The 16,640-nt window shown below is 41.1% G+C and overlaps 1 protein-coding gene across 1 annotated transcript in view; it reads left to right on the top strand.

Annotated features, from left to right (window-relative positions):
* adss1 (adenylosuccinate synthase 1) overlaps nucleotides 1–16,290 on the top strand; it is a 72,854-nt gene extending 56,564 nt beyond the window's left edge. Inside the window, exons 10-13 of the mRNA XM_041214538.1 lie at nucleotides 256–380; nucleotides 1,373–1,470; nucleotides 14,773–14,922; nucleotides 15,147–16,290. Of these exons, the coding sequence (XP_041070472.1) occupies nucleotides 256–380; nucleotides 1,373–1,470; nucleotides 14,773–14,922; nucleotides 15,147–15,199 (426 nt within the window). The 3' untranslated portion in view covers nucleotides 15,200–16,290. The remainder of the gene's footprint in view (nucleotides 1–255; nucleotides 381–1,372; nucleotides 1,471–14,772; nucleotides 14,923–15,146) is intronic.
* Nucleotides 16,291–16,640: the final 350 nt, after the last annotated feature.

Genomic DNA, 16,640 nt, shown 5'->3' with positions numbered 1-16,640 from the left:
TGTGGGGATGGGGCTTACTCCAAAACCCATAATAAAGCCCCCTAATAAATTTCCTGTAATTATCTGAATTAGTATTGCTGTTACTCTTAAAGGCAGACATAATGGTAATAATACTTGGATAGTCCAGCATTTGTTCTAAATAACTATTTGTACATATTTTTAAATTAAGTTGTATTATAAATGTACGTACTACTGTATACCAAGGTTAAGCTTGCTTCACATGCCACTTGCTGAAGTTGAACTGGAACATTTCAGGAAATCGGTGAACTACTACAATCTCGAGGCCATGAAGTGGGTGTAACTACAGGCAGGAAGAGACGCTGTGGCTGGTTAGATCTAGTCATATTGAAATATGCCAATATGATCAATGGATTTACTGCGTGAGTACATTTGACCAAATTCCATTTTGTCTATTAACAGTAAAGTAAGAATTTTGATTTATTTAAGGCCTTTACATATCAGAACATTACAGAGTATCTCATAGTGAAAGATCAAGTTTTGCTGTGATACCCACTTGCACCCCAGTGTTTAAATAACCGTTTGGCCTTTACTGTCATGGTTCATCCAGAAAATCACACCCTCACGTGAGTCACTGTCTAGAAAAAAGAAAAGAAAATTGAGTGGCATTCAACGGAATAAAACTTGGGAGAAATATAAAATGGGCTACTGATTTCTTCTCATCACCCATTTATGCTTAGTCACACAATGTCACCCCCTGTCTGATTTGGCTCAATGCTACCTCAAAAGCACTCAATTGCTAATTTTAGTGCATTTATATCCCTTCTGAACTTGTGAATGTAAATATTTGCCACAAAGCAAATATTTATTTTCTGCTCTTTATATTTGTTGGGCATTTGTAGTGCACACCAAAGTCATGAAGAATGAGTTGATGTGGTGTCCAAGAATTACTGAAGTTACTGCCACAAAAGCAGCACACTTATGAGACCAGTATGCCACAATTTTCTTAAATTCCTAATGATTTAACTTTGACTATTTCTCTATGACATCTCCTTTAAAGGGGTAATCTACTTTGGGGGGGCGGGGGGGAGAATGTTGTACAGCTTCCTTCTCTCCAACAAAGATGTTCATGGGTCAACTGAGGAATGAAAGCCAAAATCTCTCATTCCTTACTGCACAATACATATGTGCCTGGAATTCTAATGTACCAACGGAAAGACACAACAGAAGCCCATATAACTTGAAAACCTACAATACATTTATTACGCAGCACCTCTTTGTGCTCCAAGTAGTATAACTGAACCAAAACACAGGGTACTGTGATGCATAGGTACTGGCATATCCACTTAACTATCAAAAGTAATAAAAGTTGTCTCACCAATAGAGTGTAGTTAACATTATTTCTATACCATAGGTTGGCATTAATGAAGCTGGATATCCTGGAGGTCCTTGATGAGATTAAAATCGGTTTAGCTTACAAACTGAATGGAAAAAGAATCCCTTATTTTCCAGGTATTGTATGCAATACGACAGCCAAGTATTTTAGCCTCATGATTAATAAGCTTTTGACATTTTTCAACCTAGCTTTGCTTCGATACAGGAAATATGCACTTCTATCAAGAAAATGGGTACAACTTTAACATCTACGTCTTAACCTAACACATTGATCTGAAATTGCAGAGAACAAGTATAGTAGAAAGCAGAGACAATGATGATTGTCAAAATACAAATCACAGAGCCAGTCAGCATTTGGGACATATGATTGATGTCACTCAAGTTTTCTTCAGAAAACTCAGCCCCATCAAATATTATATGGACGTTTAAAATATTTTTTTTAATATTCCCTATAACTATTGTTTATGCCATATGATAGAATACTTTATTTCACATATAAGCACTGCTTCTAGGACATGCTCATGAATTCATGGGGGAGATTTTCAACCTCCCTAGAATGGAGATGAAATGGGTAAGGTATCTTCAGCACCATCTGATATTATGGGCGAAAAACAAAAACTAGTTTTCTGTTTGTACCTCATTTATGTATGAGTGAGCCATGAGCACAACTCACACTGGTCAATGGCAGCTCACGCATACAGGGCTGTGAATTCAGGCAGGAGTGTCACCATTTAAATGTAACCTGCACCTCTTAAAGGGGAGGTGTGTTTGTCTGCCCTGCATGCTTTAGACCTGTACAAATATGGAACATACAACAGTTTGTAAATTCTTCAAGGGCTCCTCAATTTTCAGACAACACCATGGAAGCTCTTGTATAAAGTCAGCAGGAAGGAGAATCTGCTTCCAACTAAAGAAAGATGGGTGCTAAGGCAAATTGCAGTGTGCAGAGATGTCTGAGCAGGCGACTGCACCTGGTATAGTGCTCAGGATCCAGCGACAAAGTTGAAAGAAAAAAATTAAATGATTTGACCAGATTGTTATAAGGTAAGTCTCCAGCTCACAACTCTTTCTGTCTGCATAGACCTGCACCAGTAGCCCCAACATGACAAACCTACTCTCCCCTGGTTCCCATCACTTTCCTCTAATCACAGAATCACATTTTACGGTTTTCTGCATTGTTTTGCATATTCTGTAATTGCTATTGTCCTCATGATTACTGCCCTCACTTCCCCACCACTGTGCACCAGTGACATTTTTCACATGCCACTCCATCATCCAGCTTAACAACCATCAGACTACACTCAAACAAATCTGTGAAGTCCTTTAGGACACTGTTCAATGGTTCAAAGATGACCCCATCTCTAACCATTAAGATTTTATCTAAACATAGGTGAGACTTAGCACATTGCGGTATTTGAGAGCAATTTACAAAGAACAATTGAGAATTATATCAGCCATTAATGTCCTTTGGGTAATAGACAAGTCCTATTCCTTGTTCCTTCTATTCACATATACGTTTGCATTGGCATCTGTCCTGATTGGAGTTTCTCCTGTTCCTACAATGCTGAGAATGACCCAAACCCACTAGAATATATCCAAAAACCCAGAACTAAAAGATCCATCCAATCGAGTACACCTCCCCCCATTTTTATCTAATCAGGAGGCTGGAAAGATCTGTGGTCAGCTCAGCTCAAAGACTCGTAGATGTTTACAGCACAGAAGGAGGCCATTCGGCCCATCGTGTCTGCACCGGTCAACAAAGATCTGACTACACTAATCACATTTTCCAGCGCTTGGCCTATAGCCCTGGAGGCTATGGCAATGCAAGTGAATATTTAAATACTTCTTAAATGTTACAAGAGTTTCTGACTCAATCACCATTTCAGGTAGTAAGTTCCAGACTCCCACTGTCCTCTGGGTGAAGGAATTTCTCCTCAACTCCCTTCTTAGCCTTCTACCTCTTAGCTTTAAATCTATGCCCCCTGGTTATTGACCCCTCTACTAATGGAAAAAGTGCCTTCTTATCCACCCTATCTATGTCTCTCATAATCTTATACACCTCTATCAGGTCCCCTCTCAACCTTTGCTGCTCCAAGGAAAACAATCCCAGCCTATCCAATCTTTCACCATAGCTCAGACCCTCCAGCCCAGGCAGCAGCCTGGCAAATCTCCTCTGCACCCTCTCCAGTGCAATTACATCCTTCCTATAATGTGGTGACCAGAACTGCATGCAGTACTCCAGTTGTGGCCTAACCAGCGTTTTATACGGTTCCAGCATAACCTCCCCGATCTTGTATTTTATGCCTCATCTGATAAAGGTAAGTATCCCATATACTGCCTTAACCACCTTATCTACCTGCCCTGCTACTTTCAGGGATCTATGGATATGCACACCAAGATCCCTTTGATCATCAGTACTTTCCAGGGTCCTAACATTCATAGAGTAATCCCTTGCCTTGTTAGCCCTCCCCAAATACATTACCCCTCACTTTTCCAGGCTGAATTCCATTTGCCATTGTGCTGTCCGCCTGACCGGTCCATTGATATCCTCCTGCAGTTTTTGCCTATCCTCCTCACTATTTACCACTATTTACCAATTTTTCTGTCATTTGCAAACTTCTTGATCATACCCCATACATTTAATTCCAAATCATTTATATACTCCACAAAGAGCAAGGGACCCAGCACCGAGCCCTGCTCTTGGGTTTTCCTTACCTGTTTTTTGTATCCTTAGCACAAGCTTTTTCTGTTTTCATGGTGGTGGTGTAACCCAGGATCTTGGAGAGTAGGGACATACTAACATGAGCAACCCATTTAGCACCTCCAGCCTGTTCTGCCATTCAGCAAGATTACGGTTGCTTTGTGACTGAAGTCCATGCCCCTGCCTTTTCCCCATAACCCTTAATACTTTTGGATAAGAAAAATCTATCAATCTTAGTTTTAAAATTAATAATTGATCCAGCATCAGTTGTCATTTGTGGAAGAGAGTTCCAAACTTCTACCACCATTTGCATGAAGAAGTGGTTCCAAACTGCACTAAAAGATCTGACTCTAATTTTTTTGACTATGCCCCCTTGCCCTAAGGCTGAATTTTACTGCAGGCTTTGGGATCCCTATTAGGTGAAATGGGGGTCACAGGCCTACTCTTGCCAGCAGCGAGACAAGTTTGCTGAATTTTTTTTTCCTCGGTGTCCAACTGTGGGCCCATTGTCCAGTTCAGGGCAGCTGGCAAACTCTCCATGCTGCCAGCCCAATCAGAGAGCCAGGAGAGATGGTCATTGCTGATGCCTGCAGGAGACTTTGGGCCTCTGCCAGGTAAGTGAAAAGGAAATGAAAAATTTAGCAGGTTTAGGTTGGAAGGCGAAACCTCGCCAGAGAAATCCTTGGGGCATCAGGGGCTACCTTCTCTGCCCACAGCAATCTTTTTGGGCCATGGAGCCTCGGGCTCCATTGGACCCGGGCTGCCACAGGGAAGCCACCTCCATTAAGCTGGTGGCCTCCCCAAACATCTGGGCATCATCCCACGGTTGGCAAATTGTCTGTAGCTCCATAAAATGGGCCTTAAAATGGCCTTTAAATAGGCAAATTAGCTGCCCGTTTCCTTGGAGTAAGCAGCTGCTCCACTTCAGATGCCACCACTGGGGAAAATGCCCCAGCACCTGGACTGCGTTGGGAAGCCATTCTATTTTACTGCTGCCCCCTCCTCCCTCCCAATCTGCCACCTGGTAGAATTCTGTCCCTAGACTCACCAACTTGTGAAAATGGTTTCTCTCAATCTACCCTATCTATTCCCCTCAGTGTCTTGAAAACTTTGAAGTCAATCCTTAATGTTCCAAATTCCAGGAAATGCAACCATGGTTTGTTTAACCTATCTTCAGAACTGAACTTTGGTATCCAGGTATCATTCTGGTAAATCTATGCTGCACTTCCTCCCAAGGACGATGTATACTTTCTAAGGTGCGGTGTCCAGAACTGCTCTGAATACTCCATGTGTGGTCTAACCAAGCTTTCTATAGCTGAACATGACTTTTATCCCCTCGTATTCTATTCCTCTAGATATAAAGGTCAGCACTCCGTTTGTTTTCTTTTTTTAAAAATATTTTCTGTACCTAATCATGACATTTTAATGTTCTATGTATCTGGACCACTAAGTTTCTATGGACCTCCACTGTTTCTAGTTTTTCACCATTTAGAATGCATCCTCTTCTATGTATCTTTAGGTCCAAAGTGGACGACCTAATTTACCAACATTTAAATCCATTTGTCAGTGTTTTGCCCATTCACATAAAATTAGAGATATTGGTAAATTATGCTTCCATCTACATTGCTTACATTAATATCTATCTTTGTGTTATTGGCATAGTTGAATATGTGGCTTTCTATCCCATCATCTAAGTTGTTAATAAATATAGTGAATAGCTGAGGCCCTGAAACAGATCCTTGCAGGACACCACTAGTCACTTTCTGCCAATTGGAGTACCAGCATATTATTCCGATTCTCTGTCTCCTGCCACTCAGCCAATTTCCTAACCAGGGCAATAATTTACCTTCAATTCCATGAGCTTCAGTTTTAGCTAACAGTATATCAGAGGGATCCTCTTGAATGTCTTCTGGAGGTCCACATGAATAATATACATAGACATTCTTCTATCCACAAGTTTAGTCACCTCTTCCGAAAATTCAGTCAAGTTCATCAGGCTTGACTTACCCTTGACGAAGCTATGTTGGCTCTGGCTGATCAGCTAAGTATTTTCAAGGTAAACATATGCGCTATCCTCAATTATACACTCTAGCAATTTCCCAACATCAGATATTAGGCTAACTGATTAATACTAGCAGACCTCCAATCCTCAGTGGATATAGGTGAGGTGCCAGAGAATTGGAGGTCTGCTAAATGTTGTCTCTTTGTTTAAAATGAGAGTGAGGGACAGACCAAATAATTACAACCTAGTCAGTCTGACCTCAGTAGTGGGCAAATTACTGGAATCAATTCTGAGGGACAGAATAAACTGCCACTTAGAAAGGCATGGCTTAATCAAGCACAGTCAGCATGGATTTGGAAAGGGAAGGTCATGTCTGACTAATCTGAATTTTTTGATGAAGTAATAAGGAGGATTGACAAGGGTAGTGCAGTTGATGTGGTCTGCATGGATTTTAGCAAGGCTTTTGACAAGGTCGCACATAACAGACTGGTTTTTAAAAAAAAAAGTCCATGGGATCCAGGGGAATGTAACAAGCTGGGTACAAAATTGGCTCAGTGGTAGGAAACAAAGGGTAATTGTTGGATGTTTTTGTGACTGGATGGCTGTTTCCAATGGAGTTCCACAGGACTTAGTATTAGGCCCCCTGCTTTTTGTTGTATAAATGATTTGGAAGTAGGTGTGGGGGGACAGATCAAGAAGTTTGCAGGTGACACAAAAATTGGCTGCGCAGGTTGATATCGAGGATAGCTGTAGACTGCAGGAAGATATCAATGGACTGATCAGGTGGGCAGAAAAATGATAAATGGATTTGACCCAGAGAAGTGTGAGGTGATGCATTTGGTGAGGCCAACTGAGGCAAAGGATTACTCGATAAATGGGAGGATACTGAGACATGTGGTGGAAGTGAGGGACCTTGGAGTGAATGTCCACAGGTCCCTGAAGGTAGCAGGACAGATTGATGAGGTGGTTAAGAAGGCATATGGAATCCTTTTATTTACTTGTAAAGGCACAGAAGAGCAGGGGGTTTATGCTGGAACTATAGAAAACACTGGTTAGGCCACAACTTGAGTAATGTGTGCAGTTCTGGTCACCTCATTTTTACAGAAATGATGTAATTGCATTAGAGAGGATACAAAGGAGATTTACAAGAATGTTGCCAGTACTGGAAAATTGCAGCTATTAAGAAAGATTGGATAAGCTGGGGTTGTCCTCTTTCAAACAGTAGAGACTGGGGAGAGAATTGATTGAGATGCACAAAATTGTGAAGGGCCTATTTGCTTTAGCAAAGGTCAGTGACTAGGGGACATAGATTTAAAGTGGTTGGTAGAAAGGTTAGAGGGGAGATGAGGAAAAACGTTTTCACCCAGAGGCTTGTGGTGGCCTGGTACTCACTGCCTGAAGGGATAGTAGAAGCAGAAACCCTCAACTCATTTAAATGGTGCCTGAATGTATACCTCAGGTGCCGTAACCTGCAGGGCTCTGGGCAAAATGCTGGGAAGTGGGATTAGGCTCGGTGGCTCATTTTTTGGCTGGCACAGACATGATGGGCCAAGTCTCTTTCTGAGCTGTAAGCTTCCAATGATTCTATGATCTATAAATCTCTGGTTTCTCTCTTTCACCTTTCTTAAATAGCACACAATTTTCTAAACTATGGAACGGTTCCTGAATCATGAGAGCTTTGTAAGCTTTTAGCCAAAGCATCGAACATGTTCTCGCCCACTTTTAAAACCTTGGAATAGAATCCTTCTGATTCTGGGGATTTGTCACTCTTCAGTAGCATTAATTTCCTCATCACTGCTAGCTTCCTGACATTTTTTTTGAATCCCTGTCTGATTTAGTAATAGTTTTAGCAACAGTAATAAAGGTATAAGACCAAATCATTAAAGCTATACTAGCTGAATAAAACTATACACAGGCAATCATAGGATGAAATATGGCCTAACAAAGCTTAATACTGAAAATTAGCAAAAGGAATTTAATTGGTTATATTTCAATGGCTCAAAATTGTCACTTTCCCACAGACAAGAACCAGAACCAGATAAGATACAAAACTGGGACAGTTCTCAAGAGCCTCTCCTGTTCTTTTCCTTAGTCTCTAAAGCAAGAACAAGTGCAAACCTGCCATACACATGGGGCTGGAAAATCTCAGGCACAATCACAGACGAGGCAGCGCCCCAGCCAGAAGTCACAGAATCACACAATCTCACAGTGCAGAAGAGGCCCTTCAGCCCATCAAGTCTGCACCAACACGTGAAAAACACCTGACCTACCTACCTAATCCCATTTAGCAGCGCTTGGCCCATAGCCTTGAATGTTATGATGTGCCAAGTGCTCATCCAGGTACTTTTTAAAGGATGTGAGGCAACCCTCCTCCACCCCACTCCCAGGCAGCGCATTCCAGACCGTCACCACCCTCTGGGTAAAAAAATTTTTCCCCACATTACCCCCCCTCCCCCCCAAAACCTCCTGCCCCTCACCTTGAACTTATGTCCCCTCGTGACTGACTCTTCAACTGAGGGGATCAGCTGCTCCCCTAACCACCCTGACCATGCCCCTCATAATCTTGTACACCTCAATCAGGTCGCCCCCTCAGTCTTCTCTGCTCCAATGAAAACAACCCAAGTCTATCCAACCTCTCTTCATAACTTAAATGTTTCATCCCAAGCAACATCCTGGGGAATCTCTTCTGCACTCCCTCCAGTGCAATCACATCCTTCCTATAATGTGGCGACCAGAACTGCACACAGTACTCCAGCTGTGGCCTCACCAAGGTTCTGTACAACTCCAACATGACTCCCGTACTTCTGTAATCTATGCCTCGATTGATAAATGCATGTGCCTTATATGCCTTTTTCACCACCCCACTAACATACCCCTCTGCCTTCAGAGATCTATGGACACACAGGCCAAGGTCCCTTTGTTCCTCAAAACTTCCTAGTGTCAGGCTGTTCATTAAATACTTCCTTGTCAAAATACTCCTTCCAAAGTGTATCATCTCACACTTTTCAGGGTTAAATTGACCATCCCGTCCATATCTTCCTGTAACTCTTTCGAGTACAAACACGTTTCCATCTGTTCCTATTCAGATGAAGTTACAATGTTTCATAGTTTGCCATTGTGAGATTTGAACTCTTGATCTTGGGGTTACAAACCCAGTACCATAACCACTTGGCTATTTAGGCCAAGCCTATATCTTCCTGTAGCTCAAGACACTCAACCTCACTACCCGGCCAATCTTTGTGTCATCCACAAACTTACTAATCCTAACCACCCCCCCCCCCCCCTCCCCCAACATAGTCATCTATGTTGTTTATACAAGTGACGAATAATAGAGGACCCAGCACAGATCCCTGTGGTATGCCACTGGACACTGGCTTCCTGTCACTAAAGTCCGTTGTCTCACAGCGGGACTGGAAGATCCTGGTGGTGGGCGGATGTGGAAGATCCTGCCCTCAAGACATAAGTAGCACCTACAATCTAAAACCGGTCGAATTCTCTGGAATAGCAGTTCTAATGGAAGCTTGGAATCACTTAAATCTTGCAAATCCATGATTACTCAAAACACCTTCAAAAGCCCATATTCTTACAAACTCTTTGTTACAGTATAACTATGCACATAATAGGAGAGAGCAAATATGTATCGATGGAGAGTTACCATCAATCCAAGTGCTGTCCCTAACGTAGAAAGCCTCCATTGATAGACTGGGCAAAAGGCAGGTCAGAAGCGTGTCTGGTGTCAGGGCACATGAATTTGGCCACTTTTTCTTCTATTCCTTGCTGACCTGTTTTCCTCTCACACTCAACATGGCAAACTATTGGTTTGTGCTGCCACTCATCTGTTTCTGTTAACTGTCACCACTATCCGCTATCCCTGTCACAGTCTTCTCTTTCCAGTCTCATCTCAAGTCAAGGGCCCAGCTGGATCATAGAAATAGGAGGAAAGTCCTCTCAAAGATGCACTGTCATTCAATCTTTAGGTTAGGAATCAGCATACTTTAGAAAGTCAGCATGGGAGATTACCGAACACCAGCGGAGCAAGGACACCCCAGAAACCAGTTTATCAGATGGAAAAAGCAATCTGTTGGAGAGAGCACAGATAAAGACCATCAGGGCCTAGCCTATAAAAGAAAACTGATGGCTATGCAGCACCAACTGCTTGATGCACTGAACTGCCTGAAAAGTAGCCTTTCACATTGTTGCATCACCAGTTTGAGTGGTCTCATTGCCCAAGGCATCAAATCAATGCAATCAATCATGAAGCATATGGTCACCTAACATGCACAGCATAGCCATTAGTTGTGGAGCCTGTGGTGATAGCTATGAAGGCTTTGATGGATGTTCAGGCAGTTGCCTTTCAGGCTCTAGTTACCAAAATCTTCAGCTTGTTAAGCATGAATGAACAGACAGGACATCAAACCAACACATCATTCCAACACTTCTTATGAAGAACAGTTGAATGCTGAGGCATAGTCCCATGTAGGGCAAATGCTGTCCTCTCCCAGGATGACAGCACATCTGCTTTCCTGTCAGCTGCTCAGTGCTTGCAATAGTGTCAAAAAAGCAGCTGGGCCGGATTGCCCAAGCTGTAGTTGAGATGCTGCAGTCTGCAGATGTGTCCCCTCAGGCCTGAACTCATCCACAGCCATTTCAAGTGCTCTCAGTGAATGAAGAGCAGCTGTTGATCTGTGTTGCAGCCACTAAGATAACACCTCATATCAGCACTGTTAGGTAAAAGAGCACCTAAAACAGGCACTAAAGATTTGCATGAATGTGACTTTTGGTTTATTCATTACTGAAAAATGAACCATTTGGAACCAGTTCCATGTTCTGCAGTTTCTTTGATTGGTTTGTATTGAGCGTGCCATGTGATGTGATAGAAATTCCCATACTGGTGTTCAAAATGACACCATTCATCTGGAGGCTGGAAGAAATGAGTCTGAAAATAGGAGGGAATGTTAGTATGGCAGGAGTGGGAGTATGGGATGATTCAATCAAAGCATTCATCAGTGATATGCATATGAACATCAAGTGGAGGAATATGTTTCAGATTGCCAAATGGTTGGTTCAATCAGAGTTCTGGTAGAGGTATGTCTCTGCTCCGGGTTTCTGCTCATGTTCCTACCTGGTAGCATGAGCCTCTTTTTCAAGTTATAACCCTTGTCCTGAAGCAACCAGCCTCACACCCCAATAGTCTGGATGGAATTGAGGGGGATTGAGGACTGGCTCAGGCTAAAAGCATCATGCCAATTGGCTAGCAATCAGGTGCAGATCTCCATGATACAATTCCTGATATTGCATACCAGCTGCCCATTCTGCCAATGAAAGCCCTTCTTCATGTTTTCTCTGGGTTATTTTTATGGAGTACACAAGGCTATGTGGGTGGAGCCAATAATGCCTTGCACGTGGGGATAGCTTGTTCCCCTAGCAAAATCCCAAACCCAGTGTTACAGCTTTGTTGCCACCACAGGTTGCTTCTGAAGCAAGGGACCCAATATTTGTTGTCTCCAACTGGCAAGCTGTCAATTGAGGCACCTAGATTAATATGAATGAGTTTCAAAACCAATTCTAATATGGACTCTGGTCTCACCTGGTCCAATCTCTTCCCGCCCACATCTGCAACTCTTCCGATGACCTCTTCTATCTTAACAGTTTCTGATTTGTTGGGCCCTAACCATCTCCTATTCACTATGGACATACAGTCCCTCTGCACTTCTGTCCCCTGTCAGGATGTCGTGAGGGCCCTCCGCCTTTGTGATCAGAGGCCCAACAAGTGCTCTTCCGCCACAGCCCTTTTCCATTTGACTGAACTTGTTCTTACATTGAACAAATTCTCATTTGACTCAACTCACTTCCTTGAAATAAAAGTTGCTAATATAGGAACTTGTTATAGCAACTTGTATGGGCCCTGATTTGCCTATTCTTTGTTCCAGTCCTACATAGGTTCCCCCTCTCACTTCTTTTTCTGGTACATAAACGACTGTATTGTTGCCATTTCCTGCTTTCACCCAAAAGGTGAAAATCTTATTCACGTGGTCCATTTTGACACTTCTCTTCCCTTCCTCAATTTCTCCATCTCCATTTCTGGGGATAGGCTGTTGTCTGAGATCTACTGTAAGCCCATTGACTCAGCTATTTTTAGTACATTTGTTCCACCCGACTTCCTGTAAGGGCTCTCTGCCGTTCCCCAGTTTCTCCGTCTCTATCACATCTGTTCCGACAGTGCAACCTTCTATACCAGTGCTCCTGATATATCTTTCTCAATCGAAGATTCCTGTTCGCCCAGTTGACAGGGCTCTTCACCATGTCCATCCCATTTCCCAAACTCCTGCTCACTTCTGAGCCCTTTCTCAACCATAATAGGGTTTCCCTTGTCATCACCTCTCACCCCACCAGTCTCCAGATTCAACAAATCACCTTCTAGCATTAATGCCACCACTAAGTAAATCATCTCTTATCCCCTTTCAACATTCTGAAAGAATTGTTCCATTTGCCATGTCCTAATCCACTCTTTAAATACCACTAATTAACCCCACCACCACCCCCACCCCCAACTTCACATGTCACCTTCCTGTGCAAACACAGGAAATGCAACAGCTGCCCTTTTACCTACTTCTATTTTACCGTGTGACCCTAAGCTTTCAGACCACTTTGTTTCTTACGCTAATGAAATAGGACTTAGGAGTAGGCCATTCAGCCCTTTGAACCTGCTCTGCCATTTGGTAAGGTCGTGGCTGATCTAGCTGTGCTCTCAAAGCCACTTTCCTGTCTGCCCCCATAACCTTTGACTCCCTTGTCTGTCAAAAATCTGTCTAACTTTGCACTGAATAAATTTAATGACCTAGCCTCCAATCCCTTCTGGGGAAGAGAATTAAGAGAACTAATGACCTTCTAAGAGAAAAAAAATTCTCCTCATCTGCATCTTAAAGGGCGATCTCTTATTCTTTAACTATGTTTCCTTGTTCTATTCTCCCCCACAAGAGGAAACATCCTCCCGGTATCCACTCTATCAAGTCCCCTCAGGATCTTACACAGATTGGGTATCCTTTATCCAAAACCCTTGAGCTCAATTGAATTTCTGATTTCAGATAATTTTGGTTTTCATATACTGCATATAAACTTGCATTACTTTATACTAGGCTTAGGTTATTGTAAATAAAGTGGCTAGATAAGTAAGTACTGAATAATAAATACAGGATACCTGTAGTAAGTTTCTTATTGACATGTTCACCATAAACATTGCAAGGTAAACAGTGCAGACAAACAACTAGACTTCCTGCACTAAAGGTCAATGAGGTTCAAAAGAAGTACAGTTTTTGGATATGTTCGGTTTTGGATTTATAGACAAACGATACTGTGTGTTTCAATAAGAGCATTTCTCATTCCTCTTAAATCCAATGGGTTTGGCCCAACCTGTTCAAACTTTATTCATATGATAAGCCCTTCATCTCAGGAATGAGTCCAGTGAACCTTCGCTGAACTGCTTCTAGTGCAATTATATCCTTTTTCAACTAAGGAGACCAAAACTGTACATGGTGCTCTAGATTCGGGCCAGGATTTTACAGCCCCTCCTACCTGGCAGGATATTACCGTCCCACCGAAATGAATGGAGATTTAAATGGCTCACTGCATCTGTCCAGGGAGAGATACCGTGGCGGGACCATAAAACCCTGGCCATGGTCTTACTAAGACTTTGTATAGCTGCAGTAAAACTTCCTTACTTTGATATTCCCCTTGCAATAAATGCTAACACTGCATTTGCCTTCCTAATTATTTGTTGTACCTACATGCTACCCTTTTGTGATTTATGTACCAGGATACCCAGATTCCTCTGTACTACTTAGTGCTGTCATCTCTCTCCATTTAAATAATATACTGCTTTTCTGTTCTTCCAGCCAAAGTGAACAAGTTCACACTTTCCCACATTATTCTCCAGCTGCCAAATTTTTGCTCACTCACTTAACCCAGCTATGTTCCTTTTCTGTAAAACAGAAACTCAAGGAACAGTGTATATTAGACACTATACGCTCTTGTAGATTCAGCACTGAGTTTGTCAATTTCAGATTATAACAACAGCTCCCATTTTCTGGACAGCAGCTGTTGGTATTGATGTCATTTACAGCTCCTTTCAATCAACCTATTGTTTCTTCACCTGTCCCATTACCACTCCCTTTTGCCTTATAACATCATCCCTTTTGCTATTCAATCACATCTGCCTTCCACCCTATCCCCTTTGTTCTTTCCTCTATTCCCTTTCCCTGCTTCTGTATTTGTTTAAAACCTGATACATCTAACCTTTGCCAGTTCCGAGGAAAGGTCAACAGCCTGAAATGGCAACACTGTTTCTTTCTTCACAGATCATACCTGAGCTGCTGAGTATTTCTAGCATTTTATGATTTCATTTCAGATTTCCAGCAGCTGCAGTATTTGCTTTTGTTTGATCTAAAACTGCATGAGCTCACAAAAATGTACCATCAGCTGTATGTTATATCCTTTTATTCTTCTTTTACACTTTGAAGTGCTGTATGTGGACCAGTTGGAATCATATAACACTATTACATTAACATTTCCTGCTGTTCTCAGGTATTCTGACTTCCAGTTTAATGGTTTCGACCAAGTTATTTTAGTTATATATAATTTGTTGTACCTCATGCTCTGATAGCATAACCTGTCAGAATATTATTATTGCTTCACTATTGTGGTTTATTCATTCCTTCAGCAAACCAGGAAATCCTAAACCAAGTTGAGGTTGAGTATGAGACACTTCCAGGCTGGAAGAGCAGCATTACCAATGCTCGGACATGGGATGATCTCCCACCAAAGGCTCAAAACTACATCAGATTTATTGAAAATCATGTGGCAGTCCCAAGTGAGTTTTCAGGAATAGCAATGCAGGGAAGTTACTTGATAAGATCTTATAGCAATTAAATATCAGATATACATTTAAGCAATAAATCCATCAGTATCTACTTTTCAGGACATTTCCTTTTACAAATATGTACAAGGTCTTCTAATAGTGAAGAAGTAGAATTGACTTATTTTTGTTACACAAACATTGGACAGTGTCTGAAATTTGTCTTTGTTTTCTTTTAGTTAAATGGATTGGTGTTGGAAAATCGAGGGAGTCTATGATCCAACTTTTCTAAACACTGGATAGAACTGGATAGGATTGAATAATTTGAACAAATAACCCTGATCCTGTTTTCCTACATAAATTCAAGATTGATGTTCAAATATTATTATTCCTGATATTGTATGAAGCATAATTAATTTACAATTTAAGTTCTACAGATAAACAGTAATGAAGGTCATTAACTGTAAGCATGGAACACCTAAGCATCACCATATTCTTATCGTTCATGTTCATATTACTAAAACGTAAAAAATTACACATTATACAACACTCGTCTGTCATTTCCATTGAATGAGAGTGATGTAATACTTGTGGATGGATACTACTTTGAATGGACAAAAGTTTAGAGTAAGATTAATTAACTAACATGGTATAAAAAAAAATGCATGAGGATCTGCAATGTTGGAACTATGTCCCGTTTGTATTATCTGCCATGATTTATTCAGAAGACCCTCATGAGTTATCTGGTCCACTCACTCATGGGATGTAAATCATATCCCACAGCTCCGGGTGCTTTTTTAAAAAGTATGTACAACGTGCATTTGTTTTCTAGTGTATTTCACTACAAAAAGGAAGTGCTTTTATTTTTAATAGCTTCAGAATTTTTTGCAATAGGTAAACTCATGATTTAAATCCAAATGTAAAATATTTATCTACTGAAAAATCACAATGTATAGGGTTAAGTGTGAACTTCTGTATTTATTAGACATTAACAATAGACAAAAAAAATGTTTCTCCAAATGCCTTTTCGAGCCTGTTGAACTTTGTGAAATAGAGACTATGCTGTTTATTTCCAAGTGCCCTGTAAAATGTATTCAACACAGTTAGTAATGCATGACTTGGGGTTATATAACTCGATGAATCAAGTTTCACTTGATTGTTAATTATAACTTACATCAGGATTCATGTTGTATGATGAATCATATTCTGTCTTCCAGCGATAAGTGTCAGGTTGCCCATATACATCTTTAATGACTTTTTTAGATGTCTCTCTTGCTGCTTGCAGATTATTATAAGGGTCAACTTTACACTTTAGTTCTTCAATAGTTCTTGCATATTCATTACTGTAATTTTTAGTAAATAGCTAATTATTAATGCACAAAATTAAGCACTTGCAATCTTTCATTTTCAAGTTCTATTCTTTATTACAATGATAGGCCAGTTAACTTGAAATCAGTAGTAGGGAAAATACTAAAATCTATATTAAGGGCGTGGTAACAGGGCACTTAGGAAATCATAATTTGGCAGAGTCAACAAGGATTTATAAAAAAAAGTAATCATGTTTGACAAATCTATTAGTATTTTTTGAGGTTGTAACTAGGCAGGTATATAAACAGGCACCAGTGGATGTAATGTGTTTGAATTTTCAAAGAGCATTTGATAAGGTGCCAGACAAGAGGTCTGACACACAATTAAGATTGAAGGGATTTAGTGTAGTATATTAGAATGGATTG

The sequence above is a fragment of the Carcharodon carcharias genome, chromosome 20, assembly GCF_017639515.1.
Source record: "Carcharodon carcharias isolate sCarCar2 chromosome 20, sCarCar2.pri, whole genome shotgun sequence".
Lineage (NCBI taxonomy): Eukaryota > Metazoa > Chordata > Chondrichthyes > Lamniformes > Lamnidae > Carcharodon > Carcharodon carcharias.
Note: the sequence above shows the minus strand (reverse complement) of the source record. Positions and strands in the feature narration are given on the sequence as shown.